This window comes from Anser anser (assembly GCF_964211835.1).
Source record: "Anser anser genome assembly, chromosome: 3".
NCBI lineage: Eukaryota > Metazoa > Chordata > Aves > Anseriformes > Anatidae > Anser > Anser anser.
The window spans coordinates 112,749,977-112,768,311 of record NC_139722.1 but is presented as its reverse complement, the minus strand read 5'-3'; the positions used below and the strand labels follow the sequence as shown (position 1 = coordinate 112,768,311).

At 41.2% G+C, this 18,335-nt stretch overlaps 1 protein-coding gene across 27 annotated transcripts in view; it reads left to right on the top strand.

The window, feature by feature from the left end:
- Positions 1–18,335, top strand: part of RIN2 (Ras and Rab interactor 2) — a 349,998-nt gene that overhangs the window by 310,911 nt on the left and 20,752 nt on the right. For 24 of the 27 annotated variants that reach the window (XM_083832276.1, XM_083832271.1, XM_083832253.1 and 21 more), the window contains 5 exons: positions 3,512–3,606; positions 11,413–11,605; positions 12,449–12,560; positions 14,744–14,816; positions 16,025–16,116. In XM_083832276.1, the coding sequence (XP_083688402.1) occupies positions 3,512–3,606; positions 11,413–11,605; positions 12,449–12,560; positions 14,744–14,816; positions 16,025–16,116 (565 nt within the window). Of the gene's footprint in view, positions 1–1,223; positions 1,327–3,511; positions 3,607–7,470; positions 7,612–11,412; positions 11,606–12,448; positions 12,561–14,743; positions 14,817–16,024; positions 16,117–18,335 lie in introns of those variants that run through there. The other 3 variants (XM_083832267.1, XM_083832269.1, XM_083832268.1) reach the window with 3 other exon arrangements.

Sequence of the window (18,335 nt, the reverse complement as noted above, 5' to 3'; positions counted from 1 at the left end):
ATGAAAATACTGAAAGCTTCATAGTAGACAGAAAGAAGGAATGCCTCTACAGCTGCCCGAAAGACTGGAAGGGTTTCATTCAGCAAACCCACTGTTTTGTGAGTAGGATGGAAAGTGGAAACCTAATGCCTTTCTCTATTGCAAAAAGGATACTGCCTTAGTTAAGTCTGTCTACTTCACCTAAAAGTTTGGTTTCGTGGCTCTGAAGTTAAAGTTTGCAAGTGTTTTGTTTGCATACTTCTAAAAGGGAATAGGTTAAAAACATGTTCCTCCTGAATGGAGGACAGAAAATCTGGAGCAGGGAAGATGTAGGTATGTGCCAAGATGTAGGTAAAGGTGTGAGGAACAAAAAACACAAAGTGGTGCTAAAGAGTTAAATGGTGCTAAAACAGAGCTGTTTTAAATGAACTGAAATGAAAAGCTGGAGGAGAACTGGAGGGGATAAGACTACAAAAGCTGTAGGTAACATAGTGAGACTTGCTTCATTGGTGTATCTTATTTAGCAGTAGCAGCTTGTATGAGCATTTGTCTACCTCATTGCACTAGAACAAATCTAACTATAAATGAAGACTGGGGAAGCATAGCAGATACTTAAAAACAAATCTATTTATTGAAGTAAAGCAAACCCTTTGTCTATACGTATTACAGTTCAGTCACTTATGAAATGTGATTTTAAAATGGAAGAGGAAAATTTTTAGGTAACTGGTAGGCTGTAATTAGACCTGGAACGGATTTTGTTCACCAAAAGAATGTTCTGCTTTTTCTGTATACTTGTTACTCATTATGTAAAAATGGCAAATCATATCTTTGTACTGTATATTTTTCACAACATACATTTATTAGCATTTTTTTACTTGTATTTCATATATCTTGATAACAATAACAAGAAATACATTGTGTCAATGTTTTAGAGTGCTCTTAGTTATTTAAAACTAACTGTAAGAAAGTTTATGAAAACACTTGGGTTTGAAACTAATGGAACAATGTGAGTGTTTACTGCAGCTACAGGTCGCAACAGATCATTCTTGACTGAGACCTAATAGAGGTGATCCTTCCGCTTCTACTATTTAATCACAGCTTGAAAGAAAAATGCATTTTTCTGTCTTGTTAGACTTCTGATCAGCTTCTGTGTTTTGAATTAAGTTAACTATGAGCTCAATTAGTGGATGAAGCAAAGTGGGAGAACAGTGTTCTCTGCTTACAGGTACAAAAGGATTGCTGCTGAGAAACCAAAAACTGGTTAAGTACGCATCATCTCTAGTTTGTTCTTCCTGTTTTAAAGAAAAAGTACAGATCTACAGAAGTCTTTGGCTACAAAACAATCAGGTTATTAAAAATTTTACATAAATTTCATTCTTTAAATGTTTGACTTGAAATCTTGGCATAGCTTGTCATAATTTCAGGTGTTAGTCTGATCAAATATTTTTCTTTTTAAAATAACCTGGGAGTTGTCATATGCCCATACACACTCTCTGAATACAGTACACGATAGGAGTGTGCGGTTTCTTATTCCCTGCGGAGGTTGGTAGTTAATTTTCTTGTTGTGATTGTCAGTCCAAAAGCATGTTTCCTGTTAGTGAGTAGATGGCTGAAAAAGCTGAATGGTCTGAATTGCAGACACATCCTGGTCAGATTCCTGAGTTTGGGGTGTCTGATGTCATTACCAGTTTGGGATGCCTAAGCAGGGGCATAAGTCTCTGTTCTGAGGCAGCACAACGAGCCCAAAGGCCCAGGCTGGTTGTGAAATGGGACGTGGCAGCACCCTGGGGCTGATGGTATCTAGTGACCTGCTGAAAGGAGCAGGCTTCCTCCCAGCCTGAGGCTCTGTTTCCTGCAGCCTGCTCTGGAGCTTGTCTCACACCCTCTGAGAGCAGGTTCAGATCAAGACACCAGTGGAAAACTAGCCCGATGTCGAAGCGGCAACCCTCCTGCCGTTCAGCAAACTGAACCACCTCCTTCCTGAGGGCTGGCCAAACAGCCACACCAGCCTGAGGAATGGAGCAGAGCCTCCGTGTTTGGGGGCAGCACACCATAGCATGAGGTTGGTCCTTCCTCCCCCTCCATCAGCGCAGCTTGTTTTTGAGGTGCCGTGCTGGTGGGAGTGTGTCCTGTGAGGTGCTGAGTCCTGCATGGAGCTGCTCTGGTCTGTCAGAGCAGCACGGGTTCCTTCGCAGCTGCTCCTTGTGGTCAGGAAGGCATTGCTCACACCTCGCAGCAGTGACTCACGGGGTGTTTGAGAGGCAGCAGGAGGAAGATCTCTGTAAGCTGTATCAATGGTGGTACAGCACTGTGGGGAGTGATGACCTTGAAAGAAAGAGGCCTGTGGTGTCAACGTAGCATGTATTAATTCTCACTTAAAATAAACAGATTGGAGTTGGCCTAGTGTAAATAGAGCCTGCAGCTTTGAATTAATCAGAGTAAAGCTGCGTGATAAAGGAGGGTGTGAATTTCTGAGGTAGAAGAAAATATGTAAAACGGTATCAAAAAACTTGCTTGATGATGAGAAGCCTTGGAAAGAGCTCCTATACTGAGCTGCATCATGGGTGACAAGAGGACAACTGTTTTAACTGGAGTGGAAAGCTGGTTTTGCTTCATCTGCCAGGATTTTAGTTTGCTTGCTGTGAGGTGCTGGGGTGGTGGTGGAGCTTACATCACTGGGAACCTTACATCAGGGTCCACTCTGAGCAGGAATGATGAACGCTGCACCAGGCTTTATGTATATGCTGTCACTGTGCTGCCTGATGGGCGAACTTTATGCAGTTGCTGCAAAGAATGTTCAAGGCAGCGAGTCTTGTGAGCTTCACAGTTAATTTCTGCCATGTTCTCAACAAAGCATCTCCCAGACATCTGGCTAGCCAATGCTACAGTTCTCGGTATGCAGCCTTATTGCTAATCTTGCCTACTTTAAAATGAGTTTCCTGCCCTAGTGTCCAGAGCTAGGATTGTGTTCCACATGCGCTGAAGTGTTACAGTGCAGTTTTCTTTTAATTAAGTCCTTCTGTTCAAGTGCAATCCAAGGCCTAATGTGAAAAGCAGCTCCCATTTCCTTGTCGTTTTTGTTACTTTTCATCCACTGAAATACTGTAATGCTGGCTTAGTGTACCTTCTGAAATAACTCATGCAACTGAAACTCTTCAAACTGTCTTTTTATTTGAGAAAGCTACTGCTACAATTGATCAAATCATTTACTTTTTAGGCTATTGTGTAGTCTGATTGTTTGTTGAGGCAGCAGATTTAATATGTTAACAACAACAACAAAAACCCCCCCCAAAAAAATCCACAAAGCTGACCAGCCTGGAAGAAGGTTTTGTATAGGTACAAAACAGGAATTATTCTTTCTCCAAGAACAATTATAAGTGTTCCCAACCCTTACTTTTTCCTTTGCAAGGGGAAGTCCAAATAGGAAATGATTAAAAAACAGTTTATAATCTCTGGTGACTAAACTTGCCCAGGCTTCTTTTCCACACCTCTTCCACTCACTTGACGTCATATTATTTTTGTCCCTTTCTAGCTCATTGACACAATTGCCTCAGAAATCGGAGAACTGAAACACGAGATGGTACAGACAGATCTCGCAGTGGAAGATGAATCTGCAGATTTGCAAAGGTGATTAAAATGCTTATTCTCAAAGTTCCTGGAGGTGCGCCATGGCAGGAATGTTTTTATTGTGCTGATCTCTTGGGTGGTTTATGTCCTAGCACTTTTCATACTGCGAACAGAGGGTGTAGGTAATCTTGCTCTTAGTTAAAGGAATTTGCCATTGTGTTGGAGAAATGCCCAGAGGTTAGTTGTTCTGTGTATTTGCTCTAATACCTTCTAAAAAGCAACTGGACTTTACTTCTGCTTCCTTGTTACAAACCTAGGACAAAGATGAATGTCTAAAGGAGGAAACTACTAATGTTGTTCCTATTGTTTATGGCAATGAGCTTTGCTTTCACATTGTAAAGACTAAAAATGTACATTGCTCGAGATGTCTTTGTGAAGGTTCAACCCAGAATAAAATTTATCTTTTCAGTCTAGCAAGGAAAATATGGACTGTTATGAGCTCACATTTTTGTGGAATATATTCTAGCTCATTTACATGTCTATTGCAAGTTTTAAAACACAAAAACAGTAGATGGATGCATTTTGTTAACTTCAAAATTGAGATGCATATTATAGTGCAGATGTAAGCTTGGGCTTTTTGAAATAGCTGATGTCACGTAGGTGTGGATTGTGTAAATTTGTTATGTAAACATTTGACTTTAAGTGGGCATACTGGGGACCTTAGCATTTTGGTTTGGTTTTGTTATTCTTGGTAGTTAACGTCTGATAAATTTATATCCAGAGGATATTTGAAATTGTAACTATTGTGTTAAGAAGTTTTTTTTTAACTTACTACTCAAATACTAGTTGCAAGAGGAGATGCTGACGCAAGTGTTCTGTCTTACCTGACTGCACAGTCAAGGCCAGCCCTGGAGCTGGTGGGTTTTGCTCTTCTACAAGGCAGTGAGTTAACAAAGTAGATAGTTATGTGGAATTACATCTGTGGTGTATTATTTTTTCCCTTTTATTTCTGTAAATACCTTTGAAGTGTGATAAAACTTACTGCATTGCAAAACTTACTGCATTGCATTTCAGTTACTCATGTAACATAAAACATTGAGCAGCACCTTTGTTGACAAGTGGTAAAGAGTATCAGACGGATGAGCTCATTAAAGTCCTTGGCTATGGACCAGATTGCACATTATTTTTGTTTTAAAGGTTTTGACAATGCACTTCTTTTACAACGGCAGAAAGGATACTTTCTGGATTTCAGTGGATTCACCTAATTAATGTCAATGATCATTAGCTAATTTTGAGTTAAGAAAAAGCTTCGTGTGTTCTCGGATGCACCATAAACTTAAAAGACTAAGATTTACTAGTTCTAAGATCTTGATGGAAGCACTTAGCTGGAATCAGTCAAATTAAATTCTCTGATTTTTACTGATAGTATTTTATATTTTCTTTAAACTAAATCTCTTAGTTTGGAATACAAAATATATTTTGATTAAAATACGCAAGTAAAGTTAACTTCAGAAAGTGAATAATGCAGTTTCCATGAACAGTTGTTTCCTATTGAAACAGTAGCCATCCAATAATTTTATTTTTTTAAAATAATGTAAAATATGGAATCTGAATAAATGAATTAGTCAATTTTTATGAGTATGTGATTCTGAAGTGCATACTTCTATGTAAGAAAAAAGGTGGTGGAAATTATATAATTAGTAGTATGCTGATACCTCTTCGTTATGTAGAGCTACAAAGCAAGATTTGTCATTTCAACTAAGGTTTTCCAGAGAGCTTCGTGAAAACTAGACTCCACTAAAGGATGTTTGCTATTATAACTTTGTTTCATCGTAATTATTTAAAAACTGTAATTAATATAAGATGCTTTTATTACTGTGTATGCTGTTGTTCAGAAGTTGGTATCTTAATGTCGCATTGGATTTGAGTCTAGAGAAATCTGAGCTAAAAGGAATATGTATTATTCTTGCTAGTTTTCCATCTTTGCCTATATCCACATGCACCCGGGGTAGTTAGTTCTAGAAAGGCAGTATTTGCAAGAGGTCTCAGTTGTGTTCAGAAAAATAAGTGTATGAAGATGCATGTCTACAGCTTCAGTGAATTTTGTGGCTGTGTGGTGACTTTCACACTTGATTTCCCTGATTATATTTGGAGACGTCTCTTTTGACACCTGTAGCCCAAGTAATACTGAGAATGATTCAAGTAACTGGGGCCTACAGCTTTTGGTTGTAAGTGTGTAAATGCCCTGCAAAAAAAACAAAGCTTGTTAAAATGTTGGAAATGGGATACTCATGTCATCATTTTCAATATTCCATGGTACCATGGTGTTTGATGCCTGGACTTTTTCCCAATGCAGACGCGTATCTCAGTAATGCAAGTGAGTGAAGTTGTCAGAAAAAGGGCATAAATAGGATAATTTTCTGATCGGCACCATACTGGTGGCCTTTGAAAGGGTAGCTAGAGAGTTTCTGCGTGGCATGGCAGCCCAGGTCCATGTAGGATGGGAGTTTAAGCATTCCTTTGGGCAGCCAGGGGAGTAAATGTGCCATGGGTGGTGGCCATTCAGATGGTCTTGTAGGGTGCATTCATCCTCTCTCGAGGGCTCTAAATCTCTTGTGTGTCTGTTGCCTTTGTAAACAAGGTGAGGGGGAAAAAGCTTGCTGCCCTTCCTGTGTAGGGAAGTCCCTAAAGCCCCAGTTTGTATGTACCATTTGGTGCCTGTTAAATGGTTCAGGGATATTTTGCTATCAGCTGCTGCAGCTTATTCTTTCCTGCTCTGGTGTTGTGACGGGAATGTGGGCAGAACCTTGTTCCTCACTTGTTTTGCAATGGACAGCCTACATGCATAAATCTTCTACGTCTTTTCCACATCAGTTATTAATTTAAGTAGTTTTCTTCTGTGTCTTGCACAGTGACTTGCTTCTGTTACCATGAAATGGTTGAGGTTGGAAGAGAGCTCTGTGTCTACCTGGCCCAACCCCAGGCCCAGCCAGGCCACCAAGCAGGGTGCTCAGCACCACGTCCAGGCGGCTCCTGAAGGTCTCCAGGGAGGAGACCCCACCGCCTCTGGGCAGCCTGTGCCAGGGCTGCGGCACCTGCCCAGCACAGAAGTGCTCCTGGTGTTTGAGGGGCACCTCCTGCATTCCAGTTTGTGCCTGCTGCCTCTCGTGCTGTCTCCAGGCACCACTGAGAAGAGCCTGGCTCTGCACCTCCCTTCGGGTGTTTATAAGGCACAGATGGGATCCCCCCGAGCCTGCTAAAAAGTCCCAACTCTCTCAGCCTTTCCCCATAGGTGTTTCAGTCCCTTAACCATCTTGGCAGTTCTGCATTGGATTCCTCTAACGTTGACAGGTGTAGATAGTTACAGTCTGCAGGTAGGTAGGTATTCAGCAGCCTTCTCAGCAGCTTTGTCCTGTCCCTTCAGCAGGATGGAGAAGAATGTGACAGTCCAGTTTCTGAGGCACAGAGGTAATCTTCAGAGACTTTATGCCCTCTCTCAGCTGATGTTTGAGATGACTGTATTGACTTGGCTGGTGAAATTAAGACCTGCTAGAGTGCAGGATTTACAGAAATCCAGATGCTTCTGCAGTAGGGAGTCATACTGAATTAAGTGTGGGTTGGGCCTTTGTTGGGACTGGAGCAACGTTCACACTCATCCCTTTGCAGTTCTATGAAGATTCACTTCATCTGCCTCACTCTTTGCCCTTGTGACTGAGATGGAAACAAACAGGAGGAATATTCCTTGCTGCTGAGTAACAGTGGGGTGAGAGAACAATGAATCTGGACGCAAAGTGGTGTTGTGCAAGGCTTGTTAAGTTGTATTGCTGCGTGTTCAAGTACAAGTCCTTATCTTCATTATAGCATCAAACCTAGTATCTGACCCTGCCCTTCCTCCTGACTAGGCACAAACCCTTTCTTCCTGGCTAGCGAGTGCATCAGGGATGATGTGCTAAACCCAAGGCTGCTCTCTCATGTGGGCTGATATCCAGCTTTCTCCATAACAAGGGAGCAGATGTGGTCATCTGGGTCCTTCTCACGGCACCTCTCACGCTCTTAGAAGTGCAGGTAAATTCTTCGACTGTTCACTGGGGAGAGGGGGGGGAATCCTAGAGCAGTTTTCATGCAACACTGTGAACCTATGGAACAGCATTGATCATCCTCGTAGGATGGGCACATTAGCTGGATGCACCTTGACTCCCAAAGAGAGAAATCTCTTCCCCAGGTCAGCGTCTGTCAATGCAGACGCAGAAGGTACAGAGGGGTAAGGAGCAGATCATGTAATTGTCCCAGGTCCCACAAAAAATGGGAGAAATGTTGAAAGCTTAGATTTTACGAGGTCAGAGCAAGACACACAGATGGAGACCAAAAGAAAATCTCACATGGGGCTGGACAGGAGCACTTTTGTTGTAGTTATGTGATCAAGATGTGTTACAGCCCTGTGGGTATGAGGGAGAAGATCATTCTGATTACAGGCCTCAACCTCTTCTTTATCCTTTTTATTGTCTTTTACTGGGAGTTAGCCTTAAAAAAAAAAAAAAAAAAAAAAAAAAAACCACAAGCAACACTTCCCCCTCCCCAAGCAAAAACAGCAATGAAAAAGAAAAACCGAGAGGAAAAAATTAATTGTTGCATAATATGCAGCTTATTTTGCTAGTGCAAAGGTTACAGCAACTTCTGTTTGCTTAAATTAATCAGGTGATTATGAGGAATTTGTATGGTTCTTCTTTCCATGCTATATTGTTTCCAAAGAAGCAACACACAAATCCCAGTCCCAAATAATTTTACAAACTAAGCGATAACAAATTTCGGGAATTTCCATGTGTCAAGATTTAGCTGTGCCTGGATTGATAATCAAAATACTTTGAAAAATTTCAAAAAAAAAAAAAAAAAAAGACTGTGGTGCTCAGTAGTGTTATTCTTTACTGTCTGGATAGGAAATATTTGTTTGAACACTGCTTGTTCCTAGTTCACCTTCCTGGGGATTGCAGTAACATGCTAGTACTGATCTAGCTACGATACATCAGAGCCACATGAATTGGTTGTGTTTAGGAGCAGCAAAAAGTCTCGTCCTGATCAGATGCTTGTAATCTTTGGCTTATTTCTTGGGGGGCGGGAGCAGGTGCTGCTTTAGTGCTGCATGTGTATCTAGGTGTTATAAATGACTGAGTCCCAAATAGGATTACAATCAAAGTTTACAATTTATTAAATGAATAGAGGCAAGCAAACAGCGCTGGGTGCGCCAGGAGTCTCTGCTCCACCAGGACGCACACCTGTTACGTAAGGCGGCTGGTTTTTATGCTCCTAGGCTAATACATATTCATTACTACTTCTAGAAGAGGCAGGGTTATTATAATTGGTTTCCCGAATCCGAAGTCCTCCCAGGTGCGCCTGCTTATCAGTCTGTTAGCCTCTCGGGGGCCGCTCAGACGGGCAGGCTCATATTCTTCCTCCTTATCTAGTGGTCTCTTGGCCGGATGTCAGAAGTTACTGCACGTCTGTGCAGAGTCAGCAGTTTTTCTCTGAAGAAATCCCTTTGTTCTCTTCTCACCTGAACCCAGGCCTCAATGTTAACCCTTCAAATCCCTTAGTGGCACGAATTGCTGGACCATTCCTTACATAGGTCAGTAAGGTATGGACTTGCGAGTTGCGTCCCTTCTTGGATGGGACCACATGGGATGGGTTGTGCATGTAAGTACCAGGGATTTCCAAAGAATCTGGCAAGTCCTCATTCAAATTCATCTTCTGATTTATAACACTTGGAGTATGTTTGACAACAATTAGCCACCCATACAGCAGAGGAGTGCTGTGACCCAGGTATGTCTGCAAATTCTTACTAACTTCATGTCATTTGTTGGTATCAAGCAGTGCCTGACCTTGTAGCTGATACAGTCATTAACCTTCTTCCGCATGTGATTTAACTTTCTTTTGTAGGCGAAGTCATTTCCCTCAGCAGTGTGTTTAGTGCCCACCTCTTGAGCAAGGAACAGAAACAAGTCGTATCTAGTTAAGCCTGCAGCCAGTGTCTGTAACTCATTTTGCTCTATCTATCTCTGGTTTGTAACATAGCTTGATGTTACTGGCTCTGAAGGGGAGTGGAAAGCTTTTTGCATAAAATTGCCTGGAGGAACAGCTCATGAAAACACTGTTGTGATTCGTGATTTGACTTTTGTGGAGATTCATATGCTACAATACTAGGTTTTGCTGGGACCATGGTAGAAAAAGGGAACCTAGAATCTGTACTGCAGCAGATTCAGAGCCCTGTCACAACTTATGTAAATACTACTACTCTTCTGCACACAGCATTTCTTGTGTATTCTGTGTCTCTGGAAGGCATATTGTCACCTTTTGACACTTGAGGATGTAAGGTATTACATGTATTATAGATGCCTTGCAAATCTAAAAGGTATTATTACATCATAAACAAGTAAACAGAGAACGAGGGCAGAAGGGAGAAGTCATGTAGGTGATCTGGTAGTGATAATTGATCCAGGTAATGAGAAATTTGAATAATAGTGACTGTTCTCATATAACCATGCAAGGAAAGAAAGATCAAGCACTTTTCCACCCCGTTTATTTTCCTTTCTAGCCCTGTCCAGAGACACTGTAAGGTGCTGACCAAAGCTGGGGGGGAAACGTTTGATTCATTGTTTTTTTTGTTGTTGTTGTTCTTGTTGTTTGTTTTTATTTCTTTATTATTCAGCGTTCCTGTGCTGAAGTCTCTACCTCACTTGCTCTGGCTACCGGATCTGGCATAATAAAGATAGTACTTGCTGTCAGTGACACTTACTGCCCATCTAAAAGGCAGTCCAGAATTGTTGCAAAGTAGTTTGCAGTGCGGAAATGCATCTGCATTGCCCTCTGCTGTTCAGGGCCTCTTCTGATGGCAGAAGGAAAAACAGAGCCTCTGCACCTGACATCTTACTGAGTCAGATCCTGAGCCGGGCTGGTCTTTGTCTGTGTGCTAATATCGGCATCAGGAGTGTTGTTACTGGAGTAACTGTTCTGTGGTGATTTTTAGCTCTGAAAGAATAGCAGGATATACTTTAGCTCAAAAATGAGGAATTTGAGCCAGTGACACACATACAATTGTACTGGGTGTTGTGCAGTGCGTGAATGGTGAGGAAACTTTGCATAACAAGAACGGTTCCTGAAGTAGTGCGTTTCATTGGATTTTTAGTGCATTACAAGCATCTGCAGCCTTTATTGCTGAATTTAGCAGTAACTTTAACTGACCTGACACCAGAGAGAAAAAAAAAATGACCTTAGTTTGACACATTCACACTTAGCTTGGCTTTTGCCTTCATTGCTTACATAGCAGTCAATCCAGAGCCAAAGGAATCGGGAGTATAAATATACTCACTATTCCCTGCTTGTTTATTGTGGGAAGTGTAGTACTGAATTGTGAGGAAAAGTCCGTTACTTGGAAAAATGTGAATACGCTGAGAATTTGGAGTACAGACTGAAAAAAATGTTCCGATTGTAGGTGATTTCTTAGTGAAGTTGTGCCTTAGGGCGGGTTATTTGTGCTGGAGAAGAGAGGGTTACTAGGGTTTTCAACACACGCACAAGAAATAAGATTAAATATATATATTTATCTGTTTGAAGGAATTACTGAACTGCAGTAAGCTAAGAGTTAAGTGCTAAGGCTTATCTTGAAATTAACTGTTAAATTGAGGGAAAGTGAAGGAGAGAAATCATACAGATAACAGAACTTGTGTATACTAATTATATGAATTCTTAATAGAAGAAATACCCACCTAGGGTGCCAGCAGTACCATTAGTCTTGTGATAACTCTGTTTGCTGAACTAAGCAACTATTTATAGGTGACTAACATATCTAACTTCACTGTTTTGTATTCATCGTAGTTTAGTAAAAGACATGGATAATGTCTCTCCAGAGAAAAAGGTTGTAAAAGGCTGCCCCCGTGACTCTGGATATGACAGCCTATCCAACAAGCTAAGCATATTGGACAAACTCCTTCATACTCATCCTGTGTGGCTGCAGCTTGGCCTGAATGATGCTGAAGCCATGGAAATTCTGCGTGCCCAGCCTGCTGGGGTAAGAAGTTAATTTCAGCTTATTGATGCAACTGTTTGTCATAAAATAAAATTAACACACACAGGCACATAAATATATTCCATTAAAACAAACAAACAAAACCCAGTGAAACCAACACCTACAAAACTATTTCAGCGTGTGCTTTGGATAGTCCAAGTGAGAGCTTCCTGAGTGTTTGGCAGCTGGACAAGCTGGAGTTTGACCCTTTATCTGGGCTGATATGTCTGGGGACTAGTTTTGGGTCTTCTGCAGCTGAGAACTAGACTGCTACAATTAGAGCACCAGAGCTGGACCTTGCTACACAGGGTTGTAACAGATGCATTTTTCCATGTGGGAACAGCAGTACTAAATGGGAAATAGATCAGTATTTTGTGGTACCTGCGTTGAAGTTTCTGTAATGGGGAAAACAAGCCCTCTCTGCTCAGCTAAGGCTGGTGGACTCTCTCTGCACCCTGCCACTGCCTCCATCCTCATGTAGAAGGATTGCACAAATGCGCTTGTTCAACACAGGAGTACTCCACTATCAGTCTCCCCAGGACTTCGTAGCTTGACTCAAAACTGGGATTTGCTTTGTGTTTAAAATAGAGAGCTTACAGAAGGACATAATGGACCTGGTGTTACGTCTGTGTTACTAAAGGATGAAACACTTTTCTAAATGTTCTGCTACTGCATTACACCAAGCTGTTGGATGTGATAGAGGAATGATTGAATGAAATTCTGAGATGTTGTATAGGGAATCAGAGATCCTGAGGTTGTTATGGTTCCTTTTGTCTATACTATCTATCTCTTTTAAGGCATATGGGGTAAAATTAAAACCACATCTCTTTCCCTTCTCTACAACAGATATTTCTGGTTCGGAAATCTGCAAGACTACAGAAGAAGGTCATATCTCTGCGTCTGCCCAGAGACTGTGGGTCCTGCCTAAAAGAATTTGCAATAAAAGAAAGCACATACAGTAAGTTTTAAGTTATAGAACTTTCAGCTATTTGTCACCCTGCATAAGCCAATAGCAGTCTGCGTTGGTGAAACCTACAGCAGAAGATATCCAGTCACAAAAATTGTGTCTCAGACTGCCTGCCATGCCATCTGCTGAGGTCAAGAAGGATTGTATGGGCAACTCTGCAAGTGGGTCAGGCATACCCAGGGGAAGGGAAGATATTCTGAAGTCTGTGTTGGACCTGGTTAGAATATTTCTCTCCTATGCCTTGCTTATTCAGGGATTAGTTGGTAATTGTCTAGTTACCGACTTGTGTAGAAACACAGGCTGTAATCCTGTCTGCTATCAATGAATTGTCCTCACATTTCTTCATTGTACTGAGGTGACTGTTCTTATATCTATAAATTTTTGTCTATAATTTTTGTTCTCTTTTAAAATGCAACGAATAGGTGGATTTTAACTCTTTGCTAGAACTGCTTGTGATGTGAGATCAATAATGACTTGATGTTTATTCACGGTTTTCTAATAGAAATGTTAGAATTCAGTCAGTTTCAAAACAATACTGCACTCATCTCTTTTGAGAGAGGATGTGAAAAAAATGTTGTAGATGTAGAAATGAAAAAGGAAGCTGCAAGTGGTGAGTGTAGTGGTGCAGAAACTGCAAATGGAGCAAAGGGGTTTATTTTAACAAGACAGTGAAAACTGCAGACAATCACTGACAATTTCAGTTAAACTGCCCTGAGTCAAAGGGTCTGTAATTGACTTCTATTAGTGACGTAAGTTAATTTCATCTGAGTTTTTCCTTTCTTCCTATCCCTTCTTTCTCCAGCAACAAAAAATTGCGTGCCTGGTTTTGGTTCCAGTTACAAACAAGGAATGACAAAGAGAAGAGAAAGCTGTCAGTGATAGGGTTGTCCTTTTTGGTTTTGTTTTGTTTTGTTTGTTTTTATCCAGATACAAAGTAGGCGCTCTCACATAAGTGAATTATTATTTGTGGAAAGCTGCTTGACTGGCAGTAGTACAGATGTATTTAATCTGTGAGATCTATGGTTGAGTCCTTAGGCATGTGTTATACTAGTGAATTCTTTCATGAGTAACATTTTACCACAAGGGGGAAGTATCTTCTGATACTTTTTACTCACCATTCCTGTTTGAGGTTTTCACTGTAGTCTGGGATCTGAACATACATCTCCTCTTAACAACCTTCCCAACTGCCAAGGTCACTTGCGTGTTGACTATCTGAACTGTTAATACATCTCTTAAAGAAATACCTTTTTCTAGGCACATGAATGGCCAGCTTGACCTGTCTTTCAGTGTAAGGTTTAGGTAAAAAATGTACCTGACTTAAGTTTTGCTCTGGTTTGTGTGCAGACTTTATAATCGGTAGCACTGGGACCTTGCTTTAGGAGCTGACTTTGTAACATGGAGTACTGACAAAATTACATTGCTGCTACTCACCAAGAGGTATTGCTGATGTAACTGAAGCTCTTGCATGGCTTTTGGCTTTCCCTAGCAAGCCATCTAGACTGAAATGAGGGGATCTGCCTCATCTTCCCCCCTCCCCCCACAGTGACTTAGCTTTTTTGACGTAAAGATGGGCTGGAGCAGTCAGACTCTACATTCACCCCTTTGTAGAAGTCATCTGAGGCTACAAGAGACCAGCATTTGTGTACTTAAGGAACCCGTCTTATGCTGCCATTGTATTTCATAAATGGCCTTCTGTTGTCCTGGTCTCTGTCATGTGCTGAGGTAGAAGATCTAGATTGTGTCATGGCAGGAGCTTCTTCTGCTTGATATCTTGTAGTCCTTGGGCGAGGTTTGTCAGTGTAATCAACGAGACTTAAAATTAGGCATATTAGTACACAGGGTAAAACAAAGCCTCAGTTGTTGATTTGTTGTCTGTTGGCAAAAACTCGTGCAATTCTATTAACTATTCTGTTAACTGATCTGTTTCCCAAAAATCAGACCATATGTTTTGAATGATAAAACAAACCCACCAGCAAGACTATATTTTTGAAAAGGGCTTTAGCAGAGACATGTACTCCTCCAAACAGTTGTTCTATGTTAACCATACAGTGGCTAGTTTGATGGTGCAAGCTTACTAATTTTATGCAAAAATCAGAGATGAATTTAATTAAGCTTTTTCTAAGAAAGACTGGGTGGATGTGTGACTCAGTACCTTTTTGTAACTTTCTTTGCAGCATTTTCCTTGGAGGGCTCTGGAATAAGTTTTGCTGATCTATTCAGGCTCATTGCTTTCTACTGTATTAGCAGGTAAGATGGTGTTATGTTTTGTGGGAATTTCTTGCAGTAGGTACACAATGTAGGTACAAGGAGTCAAATATTATGTCTGCATATTTTGTCTATGATGATGATCTAGACTGAATTGTCTGTAGTATGATGTGGGCAGTGTCTCTTCAAATACTTTTTAGCTTGCCAATCAGTCTTCTTCATGTGCTTGATTTGAATTTGCTTGAAGCTCCAAGAACCTGGTATTGTTTGCTGTTGTTTTTTAAACAATTAAACATATAACGAAAAGAATATTTGTGATAAAAAATGATGTCTTTGCTACAACAGATGGTTGACTTGTTTGCAGCCTTAAAAATAGTAATAAAAATTATTCCAGCATCAGCCGTATGTAGGATTCCTGTGCTCTGTTTGCTGTCATTTACTCTTAATTATATAGGTACTTATACCTACAGATTTTGCAGTTCAGCAGGTACTATTGCTTGATGATGTAATGGTACCAGTGGGGTGGACAAGAGGTATGCTGTTGGTTGATGGTAGTACTCACACAACGTACATATGGTTAAGTAGCTTTGTCCCTTAAAAACTGTCTGAAAAACTTTTTACACTAGATTTGGCTTATGTTGTTGATCACCTTTCATGCATCTCCCTTTAAACATCCATTGACCATCTTGTATGCAGTGAAAAACTGCATGTGAGAATGAGTTACTAAGACTTGTTCAAATGAGGTGTGTTTTCAGCCTGGGACAGAATAGGATCAATACATCCTAGCTGAGAACTGTTTAGGGTAGCTGCCAAAGTATTCATTTATTTTTTTTATTCTGAGAAAATTGAATTCAACGTTGAGAACAATTAACAGTGTATTCAGAAGATAAGAAGCTTAGTTGAAGAATTAAAGGCAGATGACAATTTGCATCTCACTGGTGTGCTTGTAAAAAAAACCAGGTGTAAAAATATATGCTGTAATGGGAGAAAATATAGGGTGGGGCAGTGGAAATGAGCCCCACGAGAGTCCTGGGGACTTGAAACTCATTTGTATTTCACACTCCTTTCCAATGTAAAGGAACCCTGGGGCTGGTAATGTTTTTGTTGTGTATTTAAGGCTCTTACTACCAGCCATAGCTCAAGAAGAAAGCAGGAATCAGAGCTTAGCCATAGCATGTGTTGAAAACAAAGGCGTTTAAAACTTTGGATATTGTTTTGAAAATTATTGTTATTTTTCTCTTCCACAACAGGGATGTCCTTCCGTTCACCCTGAAGTTGCCTCATGCTATTGCTGCAGCAAAGACAGAAGTTGAACTTGAAGAGATTGCTCAGCTTGGACTGAGTAAGTAGTTATCTACACAGATGTCATTCCCTGCAGCATTGCTGTAAGCTTGAAAAAATAGGCTATATCAGTAAATAGCTCGTATTGGTCATTGATGATCCAAATTTCATTTGGAAAAGCAAGCTTCTCTTACTGGGAAGGCCAAACCGTGTACTTGCCAAACAGTTACCTTGGTGGTTTTCCTTCCTTCTGTGTCTTCGGTGATATTCTTTTCCGTGTTAGTACTGTTTCCTTCCTTCCTTCTCTGTGCAGCCCTCAGACTGATGTAAAGCAAGCCTCACATCCCCACGCAAAGTTTCGATGCAGCTTGTCCTTGGAGGGTAAATGTTGGCTGCAGGCTCACAGAGCAAGCACTAGCTTGGTAATTGGCTGTAGCTGCCAGGAGAGTATAGGAACTGAAATTCACTATTAATAAAACTCTATTCAGATTAATATGTGATTATTTATCTTACAGTGATGATTTTGACATCTGTGGCTTAAAGCAGTAGCATGTTAATAAAAGGAGGGGGTGTATACATAGCATCTGCAGACTTTGGTTTGGTGGAACACATTGGTTTGGTGGAAAATACTGTGACTGCTTCAACCAAATACAGGCTCAGTGTAAAATACACCCTGAGCTTGCAGCAGATATAAAGCCTGGCAAGATTTGAACCATAGGCTCAACCCAGATGAATCATTGAGCAACTCCTGCAAAGTGCTGAATGGCTTCATTTCCTTTTGCAGGAAGGGAGGGTTAGCTGAGGGCAGTCTTTTGTCCCAGTAGATTTTTGAGTCATCTTTAATTTAAAAATGGATCCTCAGTAACTCAGGGTTAACACAAGACTCTCTAGCACTGTTTGGTGGGACTTGGCAGCTAAGCTATACACTGGGGAAGTGTTGCATTGCTTTGCATTTAGTTTTGCTGCAGTAGCTCTGACAGGGATTGGTTTTAGAGAGTAGACTAAAGTCTCCCACACTGCTCATCTGCAAGGTTAGATATTTAAATGGAAGTGTGAATTTTCATGGGAATACAGAGTAATGTTTAACTGTTCATTAGATAAATTTTTAGGGAAAAAGGTCTGATTGGGATGCAAGGTGATGAAGATGGTCTCCTTGTGACACCTGGAGGCCTTGAAGGACCATTTAGGCAAGTCTTTTCCATAGGAGATTATCTCCATAGGACATCATAATGGCTGTCCGGATGAACCACACTCTTTGTCCTTGGTACTTGAAAGCACCATGCTTTGCTTGCTCTTGAACCATCTCTGTGTGTCTTGTGTGTTGTTTCTTTAAGATAATGCCTTTGAAAGCTGAGGAGGAGAGACTGATGGATCAGCTTCCAACTTTGTGGTGGTTGCATTTGGGATAAGTTATATACTATCTACCAGATTAAGCTCACAGCTTCTGTAAGCAAAAGCTAGGCAGCAAAGTTGGGATTTTGATGGAGTTCTGGATGTCCACATGCAAAGGAACACACCAGGAAGTCAGTCCTGCAATGCTGTGGACCCAAGAGATGCGTAAGAACTTCAAGGGGCCCTTCCTGTTAAGCGTGAGCTTTCCTTAAGCAACAAGAAGGCACAAAACATCCTGCTCTGAACACCAAGAGCCTTAGCTCCTGTCAGCGCTCTTTCATGCTCTAGGCTCAGAAGGAGAACTACACAAGGCAGGTCAACAGCACAGAGCCCAGCAAAGCACAGGAGGAAGAACTGGTGGTAAAAGACTTGAGACTGTTGTTAACCTGTCAGATTTCACATGCTAAGCATAAGGTTCCCTCTTTCTGCCTCTATTCTTGTTTGGCCTGCAGTGGTGCTTACCTCGCACATGTTTGTAACAGCCCATGCGGTAGGCATGCTGCAAGCAGGATGTGGAGTCATGGAGCAGGAAAAAACAGGGGCATTGCATGACTCCGTAGAGAAATATGTCTGTCCTTACATATGTTCTCTGGCAGCAGCCTATCACCAGGGGCTGTTCCCTGTCTTCTGCCCTGTAGGCAAGGCCCCACTTGTCAGGCATGGATCCTGCCAAGGAGCATTTGGCGTTCATGCAGTTGGGCCTACTTTTGCTCAACAATCAACATAAGGTATCTTGGCACTAGAGGAAAAGAGGCTGTGTCAAGACTGGCAAACTTGAGCAAAGTCTGCCTTTGGTATTCTTCACTTGTTTCAGTGTGGTTGTTGTCCTCAAGGGCTTGTCTGGTTTCAGTCTTTTTAGTTTCATGAACTGATGGGCTTTACTGTTGA